The following is a 12,778-nucleotide window of genomic DNA, read 5'->3' as shown; positions in this document are numbered from 1 at the left end:
ACAACTCGGTCTCTTCAGGGAAAGAGCCTCACTCAGGGAACTCTTTTGTCTGCCTAAAAGGCTTTTTGCAATCTGCCCTAGCCCTCACCGTCATGAGGGTAGAAAGTCTACAGTCGGCTCTCCTGGGTGCAGGTCTATTCCTCCTCAACCTCCTCCCTTATACATGGCCTCCACATTCTGGGTACATATTTGTATGGGGTGCTTTGCTTCCATGCATGCCCCAAGTGCAAAAAGGAGTCCTGGCACCCAATGACATTGTCTGCTGTAGATCTGAGGGGGACATGCAAGTAAAATAAAAAGCAACATTTTAGCTTGCACATGATTGGATGATAAAATCAGCAGAGCTTCCACTCATTTCAAATCTACCCCTTAGATTTAGAGCAACTGCAATTCCAAGTGCAATTTAAGTGCACTTGGAAGTGCACTTGCAGTGCAAAGTGGATTTGCCTTTCGTAAATAACCCCCAATATTTCCTTTCACCTCTAAAAAATAAACTGACACAGAAAACCTTCACATAAAATGTGTTGCTTGTTTGCTAACAGCACATACCTCTAATTGCACAACTCCATTTTCTGGCAGGCAATGTAACTAATCAGAATTATTTCCAGGAATGTTTTATATTCCAGTCTGAAGATCCAAAATAGTATAAATGATGACATCCCCGTGTCTTGTTTACTTTGAATGTGCTTATCGCTTATCGTCCTGCATTGTGTCACCATTTTTTACTATAAATAGGGAAAACTCCGGTGCTCCTCAAACTATTTTCAGGATGAAGGTTTTCACTCTTTTCATTCTGGTTGCCCTTGTTGCTGGCACCTGGGCACTGCACAAATGTACCGTAATGAATGCCATAAAACGTGGTAACGTTATCGGCATTAAAGGCTACACTCTCGGAGATTGTAAGTATTGTTTTTTTATAATTTTGTCAAGCCTTCTCTACTCATGCAGATACAAATTTCTCTTTGAGATTCTCTGTTATAAAGCCTTATATAAGTGTATCTAGGGATAAAATCCGCAGAACATGGAAGAATAGTCAATAAAGGGGAGCAGCAGACCAGTGAACCCACCTCTCTGTCATTTTGCTCTCTTTTCCTCTCAGCATGCTCCTTATGAGCACATGAGCATTGTAGCATATCTAATTGGCTTCTTGTGCTGCTTCATCCTATCCCAGTCTAAGCTCTGCCTTATAGGGACTGCAGGAGACTGATACCAAGTCTAATTCAGGTACTCACACTGCCTGTATTTAAATTAAATAGATTTAATGGTGTATTAACAAATTCAGAGCAGCATTCATTTGTGTCTATAATATTTTGCTGGAATTCGAGCTCCATGCACACAGGGCACTTAAAAAAGTCATTCTGGATGTCGGATTGCTGGCAGGAAAATGCTGCTTTAAAAATGCTCGGATAAGGGTTCTAAGAGTTTGGTATAGATTTTGGGTGGACCCCATGCCATTTGTTTTGGCTTGGGGGTTCCCCTTAAAATCCTACCAGACCAAAGGGTCTGGTATCGTCCGAGGGGGAACCCTACGGCAATTTTTTTTTCATTTTGGGGGGGGGGGATTCCCTTCATCCTCAGCACACATGCTCATTATGATCCGACTTCTATTCAAATCAATGGGCTTCCATAGGGAACCATTGATTTTGAATAGAGGCAGAGAAACGCCTTAACGCTCTGTTTCCAGCATTAACCCACCTTTAACAGCTTTTACAGGCCTCTGGCATTTTCAGGACTGCTCTTGAATGTGATTTTAGGGTGTTCAGACAACAGCACGTAAACATCCCTGCTGATAAACGTCCAAGAACATCCATGTGTACATGGACACATAGGATAACATAGAGGGGAGTTTATGGTCTGTAAAAAAAATGCCCAAACTCCCATAAACAGCCCTTTATGAGCTTCAGTGTGCATGGAGCCTTAAAGTGGACCTTATCCCCTTAACTTTACAAAGCTTACATAATTAAAGTCAGTACCAAAAAGTAATCCTTTTGGCCCTGTGAGCAGTGCCGGCTGGTGCTCAAAATTTTTGGGGGGGCGCAAACAAACTGAATAATTCTGAAAAAAAAAACATCAATTCAGCCTCACTGTGCCCATTAAAGTGGTTGTAAACCCTTACAAACCACTTTGACCTACAGGTCCACCTGTAGGTCCAAGAAATATCTCCTAAACCTACACGGTTTAGGAGATATTTGTCAAAAGCCTCACGGCATAGAGCCGCTGTTAACGGCGCTATGCCGTGAGTGGCGGTTCCCGTACGCATGTGCGGGAGTGACGTAATCGCGGCTCCGTCGAATGACAGCGCTGGAGCAGCGAGACCCACCAAGAAGATGGAGGCTCTGTACATAAGGGGACACAGGGAACCAAATACTGGATGCATGCCTGAGCTTGAGCTTGATTTCAGCTTCAACTCAAGGTTTTAAAGTTATTTTAGTTACCACCCCCCCCCCCCCGTCATAATTCCAATACTAAATGAGAATGGCTTAACTGCTATTTTTTTTGTCTCTTTTTGGGCCCCATGGACCCAGGGAACCATATACTGGATGCATTATTGAGCTTGAGTCCTGGATTTCAGCTTCAATTCGAATTTATATTACCCCCTCCCCCCATACTAAATGAGAATGCCTCAACTGTCATTTTTGTCTCTGATTTGGTCCTGCATGCATCCAGCCAAATACTGGATGCATGCTGTAGCTGTGTCCTTGATTTCAGCTTCAACTCAACATTATTTAACCTTCCCCACCACAATTCAACTGCTCATTGGATGATACAATGCATAAGTGAGGTTTTGCTTTCTCCTATAGGTCCAATTTGGAGCAGATGTTTTTTCGTCCAGTCAGCTCATCCAAAAAAAAAGGAAAAGAAAATATGTGTAAATAGTTATCCAATTGTACATAAACTTCTTAGGGGTGAATTAGTTAACAAATCTGCATAGCTATTCATCCCTGCAAAACTGTATATACTGTACATTTGTTCTGTATGAATGCTGGCAAAATCAAAGGTTATTAGGCTATTTTCACTCCAGATCGGATTACTGCAAATCAGAAAGATACCACAATATGGCCACTAGAAGGAGCTGATGATTTTAAAGGGGTTGTAAACCCTCATGGTTTTTCACCTTAATGCATTCCATACATTAAGGTGAAAAACCTCCTGTGATGCATCTGCCCCCCAGATACCCCCTTTTACTTAACTGAACCCAGTCTTTCCAATGACAGGGACGAGCATAAAAGCTCCAGCCGGTATCTCCGGTACTGCTTGGATAGATTGATAGCAGCGCAGCCATTGGCTCCCACTGCTGTCAATCAAATCAAATGATGTGGGAGCCAGGGGCGGGGCTGAGTCTTGCTGTCTGTGTCAATGGATGCAGCAGCAGGACATGAGAGCACACCGCATGAGTGCCCCGAGGGAGAGCGATGAGAAGAGGAGGAGTCAGGAGCGCCGCTGAGGGACCCCAGAAGAGGAGGCTCGGGGCCAAAATTAACTGCACAGAGGAGGTAAGTATGACCTGTTAGTTTTAAAAAAAATAAATAAAAAAAACCTTTAGATATCCTTTACGAAATAAAATTACTAGGATCATCAGCTCCATCTAGGGGCCATAATGCCATATTTTCCTGTTTCATACTATTCTTTTTTTTTTTTTTTTTTATTGTATTTTTTTTTTTTATTGAAAATAGAAAGATAACAAGAATACAGTATCTTACGCTTGTACAAGTGTTCATAGAAACAGTAAGTTTGACATATGAGACAAATCAAAAACAAGGGAAGGGGGGGAGAAGGGTGGAAGGGAGAAGAGAGGGGAAAAAAAAAAAGAGAAGGAAAGGGGGGGGGGGGGGGTAAGAAGGAGGGTGGGGCATAATAGTTCAGCATATTTATTATGTCTTCAAAAGATTATCAGTTATTTGCAGTACAGATCCGTAAATGCCACTTTCAAATAACCAAGTCTCAGTGAGCCGGGGGCGTGGGAATTTCTCCCTTTCAGAATTATATGACATGGTTTGGTCGATTAATTTGAGCATTTAAATTCATCGTAAGAGGGCGTAGAGTAGTAATCTGAATTACGCAGCAGTATTCAGTTTGGAGCGGTTCCACAGATCCCAAATCTTAGAGAACTGGGGCATAGTATCGTGGACTATGGCTGTAAGCTTTTCCATACGGCTCATACTATTCTTATGAGCAAATAAAATTTGCACTAGGAAAAAAGTAGCCCAGTAGCATTTGATTTTGCTGCCATTTGCCCAGAACTCATGTACATACAGTTTTGCAGAACAAATAGCTCTGCAAATTATTATTTTTAATTTTATCTATCTTTCCTATTCTTTTCAGTAGTGGTGGCCAGTCCATATGGGGCACAGGGGCACCACCCCCCTAATCCATGCATCTGGATCCTAATCATGCAGGGTGCTGGACACAATTTTTATTTTGTTTTAATTTTTTTAGAAGCATGTGATTACAGCCAGAGGCTCTAATTGGCTTAAAAAAAAGGGTGGGCTCAGGGCGCAGAGCACTGCAGTTTTGCCGCCCCCCTGAAAAAAAATTTAGAAAATGGAGCATCAGCCGCCACTGGTTTTCAGCATTGTTTCTTTCCCTTTATTCCCTGATTTGTTTTGTTTTTGAAAAAAAAAAAAAAATACCTTAAAGACTTAGATAAGAGATATACAACCAGACATGGTTGTACACTCATTGATGTCCCCGACAGGCTTACTATTGACCTTAAAAGTGAGACGGATTCAATCCATCTAAAGACTGGTAAGCTTCAGTATATTACACCTCTGGAAGCTATTGTTTCCTGAGTCCCCACAGCTATAACTGGTTCCAGCAACAGGGACCAATGAGAGCTACAGGGGCCATGAACACTCCTGGAAGTGTCAATGTCAGTTTTAATGCCTGAAAATGGCAATGAAAAGGAGTTTGGTAGGAAAGGTGAATATGCCCTGTCATTTTTTCTTTTTTACAGGTATGACTTGGTAGAAATTTCTTTGTACAATGACAGGATCCCTTTATATCTTATATCCAGTTATTTTCTTTTAATCAGCACAAGGGACACTACTTACTTTGAAGATTTTGACCAGGTTCAGAAACTGAGACATAATTGTTAACTAGTTATATATAACATGGCAATTAGTAGCTATAAAAATCTTTGGGTTTCACCAAAGATCTAAATATTAATAAGTAAAATATATTTTTGAATTTTTTTAGATATGTGTTTGGTTCATTATGCAAGTTACTATGATCACACCTTGAACAGAAGTCCCTCTGAATATGGCATCTTCCAGATCAACAGTTACTGGTGGTGTGACGATGGCTACACCTCTGGGCGCAAAAATCTATGTAGAACATCTTGTTATGGTAACGTATAATTAATGTTTAACTGTGGTAATGGTAACACCTTAGCTGCCCATTTTTTGCACATGGCCTATTCCATCATCCTAAACTAGGGTATATTTATAAAAAAATATTGATTTTCAGTTACTTTTAGTAACATGTGAGAAAGTGCAGCATGTAAACACACAGAAAGCAGAACTTGTATTAATGCTGAATCAATTAATTCACAACCCAAGTGGAAAGGCCCCCGATCGGGAACACTCATGGCATGTAACAGAAAAGTGTAGTGGAGTCGTTTTCAGATGTGCCGACAGCATTTGTCTTGAGTGGTGGAATGAGGCCTGGCCTGGCTGGTCTGTACCCAAATGGGGATGTCTCCTGGAATGAAGGTGTGCCCATCTCCTTTCCCTTCTCAGCTGGAACCTCTCTCTGCTGCTAATCACTGTCCCTGTCAGACAGTTGAATTGTCCCTACTCTAGCCACATGTGAAATGTGCACCAAGCCTGGAAAAAGGGCCTTAAACAGGCTCTGCTTGAGCCAAGATGGCTGCCAGTGTCACATGGGGTGGCAGCATCAGTCGGATAGCTTCCCTGTTTACCCGGGAAAGCATAGAGGTACCATGTTCCTCTTAACTTCCTCTCCCCCTGCAATGCCATTGAGGTTGAGTGCCACATGCAATGGAGAAAGTAGACTGCATTTATCTACAAACAAGCAACCCAATGTCTCAAGCAAACTTGCTGAATATCATGATTGAAAAATAAACTTTTTGACTCATTAACAATGATCTCAAGGACAAGTAGTTGGAGTATTTCTGCCTAGGCACGGACAGCAATAAAAAAATGTCAGGGGTTCCCTACTCAAAAACTAACAAAAATGTTGACTAGGCATATACATTAAAGCGGAGCTCCCACCTAAAGTGGAGCTTCCGCTCATTGGAACCCTCCCCCCCTCCGGCGCCACAATTGGCACCTTTCAGGGGGGAGGGGGGTGCAGGTCCCTGTACAGTACAGGTATCTGCACCCACTTCCGGCATAGATATCTGCAGAAGCAACGCCCTTTTCCGCAGAATCTACGCCCCTTTCAGAAGGTCCCCCACTGTCTGCTGGGAAACACATGGATCCCAGAGACAGCGGGGACCATCCATATGCGACTCGCGCATGCGCAGTAGGGAACCGGGAAATGAAGCCGCAAGGCAGCACCCGAGAGACGATCGAGACATCGGCTTCGGGTGCCGACATCGCGGGCGCGCTGGGCGGGTAAGTGTCATTATTTTAAAAGTCAGCAGCTGCAGCATTTGTAGCTGCTGGCTTTAAAAAAAAAATGGCGGATTCCCACTTTAAGTGTGGGATTCTTCAAGTGGTCAGCAAAGGCTTATTTTTCTGGTTTTGGAAAAAGTCAAGAAAAATTTAAATTTAAGACAGAATTTAAATTTGTGTTTGTGACCCCCATTTAAGAGTTGATCACTCCCTTGCTGTTTCTGTGACACCAGGATAGGAAATGTGGGGTGTGTATGTCATCAAGACAGGAAGGCACAGACAGCAATGAGCATATCAGAGGATATAGAAGTTGTTTCTTAGAGAATTGGTATCAGTTCTTCATTATAGACACAGCTGACAGTTAAATTCGGGTATTAACCTGTCCCTATCTCAATGGATAATCAGTTATCGCTGGAGTTGGATATTCATCTTTATAGGATTGATCATACTTAAAGTGTTCCGGTAAACCTTTTTAATATTTTACATTTTGAAAAAGTCCAACCTATGAGCAGATACCAAAAGCCATTACCTTTATGTGCCTGGACACTGTCATTTAAGTGTTTTCAGTTTCACTTTGTTACTAAGGGCCTTCTTCCCAGACCTACCCCCATCAACTGCCATTCATCTTACAGTCATAGGAGTTGATTTACTAAAACTGGAGAGTGCACAATCTGGTGCAGCTATGCATGAGAGCCAATCAGCTTCTAACTTTAGCTTGTCAATTAAGGCTAGAGAAAAAAAATAGAAGCTGGCTGATTTCTATGCAGAGTTGAAACCAGGTTTGTGCACTCCAGTTTTAGCAAATCAACCCAACAGTCTCTCAATGACCAATAACAAAATGTATTGCTGATAAAAGTAGGATAATTAGAAGACAAAAGAATGCCAACTCATTTCAGGTCCAAACAATCCCCTTTCATGAGGGCTCAATTCAGAAATGAAGTCCTGTCAGTGAGAAAAAAGAACATGACACTCTAAATTCTCAGCCTTAGCCCTTGTACACATGGTTGGAGATTCCGTCGGAATGTGTCCTATTGGACCGTTTTGTCGGATAATCCGACTGTGTGTGGTATGCATCGGACTGTTTCCGTCGGAATATCCGTCGGACCAAATTTTCCAACTTGCTGGAAATATTTTCCGACAAACTGGTCCGATAGGACATACTCCGATCATGTGTAGAGAATTCCGATCGGACAAAGTGCCACGCATGCTCAGATCAAATTCCTACATCAAAGCTATTGGCTACTAGCCTGAACGTAGTCCCATCGTAACGAAATTACGTCATCACGTTCGGAAAGATCGGATTTTCCGACAGCTTTGTCCGACCGTGTGTATGCAACAGTTTCTGACAAAATTCGTAGGACAAAATCCAACGGATTTGGTTTTCAGAATGTCCGACTGTGTGTAGGGGTAGATTAGGGGTAGATTCCCATCAGGGACTTGCTCACAGGTTCTGTCTCCCCATCTCCAGACTATTGGAGGGCTATTGCACATAAATCTTCACTGTGTAGTAAGTTCCAAGAAATTACACACAAGATAGTGACTCACAGGTTGTTTTGTTTGAGTCTATCTAGCAAGGTTACTTTGTGGTATAAGTAAGGAGGCTGAGACCTCTGCGGTGTGTAAATGTGCTTTTACTATACAAAGATGTTGTACATACAAAACTATTACAATATTAGTAATACAATACAAGACTGACTGTGTTCATGATCTCCGTTGCTCCTGGAGATCAGGCACCTTCTTGTTTGCTGATTACAGATTATAGTGTCCTTCGGTGTTAATCCATGCTGAGTGGGCTGCACTATCAGTCTCTACTGCTCCTTTTATTTGGGCTTTTGTTTACCAGTTTGTTGACAATGGTTACAAAACAACCGAACTTCCAACTATCAACAGTTTCCATTGTTACCAAGATATTAAAGTGGTTGTAAACCCTTACACAATTTGACCACACTTTGACCTACAGGTAAGCCTAGATTAAGGCTTACCTGTAGGTACAAGAAATATCTCCTGAACCTACACGGTTTAGGAGATATTTGCCGAAAGACAGGCACCGCTGTCTACGGTGCGTGCGGCAAATTCTGACCATCAAGAACGTGGGGACATACAACACGTACGACGGGACTAGAAAAAGGAAGTTCAATACCAAGTAGTCAATAGCTTCCATCTCGTGGTTGAATCTGAGCATGTGTGAGTTTTTGCACTCCAGAATTGCATACACGCGATCGGAATTGCCAATAGGAAGTTTTTTTGTCGGAAAAATTGAGAACATGCTCTCAAATTTTTGCTGGCGAGAATTCGGCCAGCTAAATTCCGATGGAGCATACACACGGTCAAATTTTCCGATGAAAAGCTCTCATGGGTCTTTTGCTGGCCGAAATTCCGATCATGTGTACGTGGCATTAGAATAGCAATCAGACTAGTTTTTTCACAGTCTTATAGAAAAATTGTATATTTTATATCAAACACAACACACAGGTACAGGACACTTTACCAAATTATTTCCCCAGCAAAGCGACCAATGTTGGAGATGCAGCTCTCATGCAGGCATGCTCCTTCATATATTTTGGGATTGCCCGGGTCTACGCCCTTTTTAGCAGCCAGTCCTTCAGCTTATTTATTTCTTTCTTAGTGTATGGAAACAACATTCTCCCATATCTGTTGCTCAATAGCCCGCCAGAGTGAATGACATTGAACACATGGAAAACCTGACCTCTGCTCTTCTTGACAAATATGAGGAACATAAGACCAGGTGGTGCTAATGGTACCTCTTCAGTTTCTCTGAAGAATACCTCTGTTATTTGTGAACTGGCCTGCCCACCTCTTTACATTGAATTGTTTGACTCGCCTCTATTTCTCCCTCTCACAAAATCTAAAGCATATGGATCCAGGCTGGATCCTTTCTCATCAACTTCTCCCTCTCCCAATTTCCTGCATAACCTCTCCCTTGTAGCCCTGACTTGCATCTTGCTGTCACTACTTGGGAATTGTAGGTCACCTCTGTGTGAAGTTCTTTCTTCACCTCCGTGAGGGATTACCAGTGTGAGTGCTCGCAAGTTTCAACCAACTTTCCAATTTTATAAACGCATCATTGTATCCCTTGCTTGTATTTATTTTTTATTTTTTGTGAATTATTCTGTTTGCTCCACTGTACTTTCTACTTGATGTATTTTGAGAATATATTGTGTGCACTTGAAATGCTCACTTTACATATTTTAAGAACTTGACTTCTCATTGTTATCTGTTGCACACCTTTAAATATATAAAAAAAAACAATAATAACATTACGTTTTTGTGTGTGTTATATCTTTAGGCCTACTGGACAGAGATCTTTCAGATGATGTAAGATGTCTAAAGAGAGTTGTGAGAGATCCAAATGGACTGGGTGCCTGGTAAGTTATGTTAAGTATTATGGCACGTGTTGGAAGCTGCATATTAGTCTATGGCGGCCAGATGTAAGCAAACTTATTTCTAATTACATTACTTTGATAGCAGGTAATTGAATGTAAACAGATGAAAGTCTGTTTACATCTGGCAGTCCATAGGTCTAATAAGGGCCTGGGAAGCTCTGCTATTTAAATGCAAAAAAAAAGAGCAAACACAGATGTTATTGGACAAGACATGGCTAGTGTACAAAGAGTCTTAGCCCACGTACACACGGTCGGAGATTTTGGCAACCAAATCCGTCGGATTTTGTCCATCGGATTTTGCCTGTTGGATCTTGTCCGAAACTGTTGCATACACACGGTCGGACTAAGTTGTCGAAAAATCTGATCATTCAGAACGTAATGACGTAATTTCGTTACGATGGGACTAGCAGCCAATAGCTTTGATGTAGGAATTTGATCTGAGCATGCGTGGCACTTGGTCCGATCAAAATTCTCTACACATGATCGGAGTATGTCCGATCGAACCAGTTGGTCGGAAAATATTTCCAACATGTTGGAAAATTGGGTCTGACGGATATTCCGACGGAATCAGTCTGATGCATAACACACAAAGTCGGATTATCCGACGACGCGGTCCGATAGGACACATTCCAACGGATTCTCCGACCGTGTGTACAAGGGCTTAATAGTACACAGAGAAGGCAACTGTACTAAATGCCTTCTTCGCCTAAGTTTTTACACAGGAAAGGGAGGGGTATAATGACCATGGAAGTACTGTTGGTGACACATCACAAGGAATACCCTTGTGGCTAACAGAGTCCAGAGCGAAGGAAAGACTAGATAAACATAATACAAATAAATCACCAGGACCAGCTGGCTTACACCTGAGAGTCCTCAGAGAACTCAGTCACTTTATAGCCAGACCACTGTTCCTAATCTTTGTGGACAGCATACTGACAGGATTGGCTCCAGCTGAATGTAGAAAAGCCAATGTGGTACCAATATTCAAAAAAGGACAGAGACAAATCCCTGGGAACTACAGGCCAGTTAGCCTAACATCAATTGTTGGTAAATTATTAAATTATTGGAGGGGATAATAAGGGACTATATCCAATAATTTACTGAGGAAAAAAATATCTTAAGTAGTCTTCAGCATGGGTTTACGAAAGGTTGTTCTTGCCAGACCAATCTGTTAACATTCTACGAGGAAGTGAGCTGCCATCTAGACAGGGGAAGACACGTGGATTTAGTGTACCTGGATTTTGCCATTTGATACAGTCCCCCATAAGCACTTAATCTACAAGCTGAGGTCTGCAGGTGTGGACCATAATGTTTGTTCCTGGGTTAAAACCTGGTTACAGGGACGTGTCCAAAGGGTGGTGATAAATAATGTGTACTCAGACTGGTCTGGAGTGGTAAGTGGGGTGCCCCAGGGTTCTGTCTTGTGATCAATTCTACTAAATGTATTCATAAATTATATAGATAATGAGATAGATAGCTCAATCTCACTTTTTGCGGACAACACAAAATTAGGCAGGGCAATAACTTCACATCAAGATATGGAAATCTTACAGAAAGACCTGAACAAAATAATGGGGTGGACAACAACAATTTTTTCTCGCTAGAGAAAAGACGCTTGAGAGGAGACATGGCTTACAAATACCTCAATGGTGATCCCAGCATAGGAGAAAAACTATTCAGTCATAAGGAGGGTAAGAGGACACAGGGCCACACAATAAGATTGGAAGAGAAGCGGTTTAACCTTAAACTGAAAATGAGGTTTTTCACTGTCAGGGCAATAGGGATGTGGAACTCTCTTTCACAATTGGTGGTGGCTGTAGGGAGTATTGATCGTTTTAGGAGACTCTTAAATATGCATCTTAAGGAGCACGACATACAGGGATATGAGAAATAATTATAGACACTGACACGCATATACCTACACAGGTTAAACTGGATGGACTATTGTCTTTATTTCTTTATTCAACATTACCTACTATGATACTATAATACTGTGAAGAGTACCCAGTCCAAAATACATTGCATATCTATTTATTACATCATGTTGAGATTGCTAAGAATCATAAAGAAAAAGTAAACCATACATAAAACATTGCACAAATTGAAAAAAAAAATCATAAAATCTTCTTTTGACAGGAGTGTTTGGACAAAGTATTGCAAGGGACGAAACCTTAACTCCTACACCACCGGATGTTAACTGCCTTCAATACACATTATGTTGACATAATATTTTGCTGAATGAATATAGTTGTTACCCATCTTTTGCCTGAGCTACATTCATCATACTTTACCAAATAAAGTTGAAGTGAAATATCCTACTCTGGAATGCTTTGTTTTTTTGTTTTTCCGAAATGTACATATGTTTTATTTAAAAAAAAAATTCCTATGAAATAAAATACCATTTACTGCCCATCACCCAAATTAGCCACTAAGGCCTGTTTCCTATTTCTTTGGGTTGGATGACAACTGGAGATAGGATCTCTATCAGGTGATGCATTTGTAGCACTGCCCTCTTGAGGGCTGCTTAGAGTGACATATTCATCTGCACCGTCCTGACCCTGTGAACCCTCCAGCCCTCATGACACTCTAGGTTTAGACATTTTTCAGGCACTTTTGAATGAAACTCTAACACAAGTTAGATAAAATATTCTTTTAGGTTTTACTGGAACAAAGATACGTGTATAGGAGGATATGAATCAACTGAGTCCTGAGTGATAACCAAGACTCAGGTGAGGAATCCTCCAAAACAGTGTAATTACAGTCCAGAACCACAGGTGCAATATATATACATACACA

At 41.4% G+C, this 12,778-nt stretch overlaps 1 protein-coding gene across 1 annotated transcript; it reads left to right on the top strand.

The window, feature by feature from the left end:
* The first annotated feature begins 741 nt into the window (after positions 1-741).
* On the top strand, positions 742-12,300 carry LOC143935848 (lysozyme C-like). The gene is made up of 4 exons (XM_077459973.1): positions 742-899; positions 5,197-5,346; positions 9,886-9,964; positions 12,119-12,300. The coding sequence occupies exons 1-4, from the start codon at positions 770-772 to the stop codon at positions 12,177-12,179; spliced, it is 420 nt and encodes a 139-aa protein (XP_077316099.1). The 5' UTR covers positions 742-769; the 3' UTR covers positions 12,180-12,300.
* The last annotated feature ends 478 nt before the right edge of the window (positions 12,301-12,778 follow it).

Source organism: Lithobates pipiens, unplaced genomic scaffold, assembly GCF_037356315.1.
Source record: "Lithobates pipiens isolate NorthernLeopardFrog02 unplaced genomic scaffold, aLitPip1_a1.2 Scaffold_28, whole genome shotgun sequence".
NCBI lineage: Eukaryota > Metazoa > Chordata > Amphibia > Anura > Ranidae > Lithobates > Lithobates pipiens.
The sequence above is the reverse complement of the archived record's forward strand: the minus strand, read 5'-3'. Positions and strand labels throughout refer to the sequence as shown.

Coding starts and splice junctions, on each gene's coding strand:
- LOC143935848 (XM_077459973.1), top strand. CDS start 770: ATGAAGGTTTTCACTCTTTTCATTCTGGTTGCCCTTGTTGCTGGCACC. Junction 900..5,196: donor AGGCTACACTCTCGGAGATT/GTAAGTATTGTT, acceptor GAATTTTTTTAG/ATATGTGTTTGGTTCATTAT. Junction 9,965..12,118: donor CCAAATGGACTGGGTGCCTG/GTAAGTTATGTT, acceptor TTCTTTTGACAG/GAGTGTTTGGACAAAGTATT.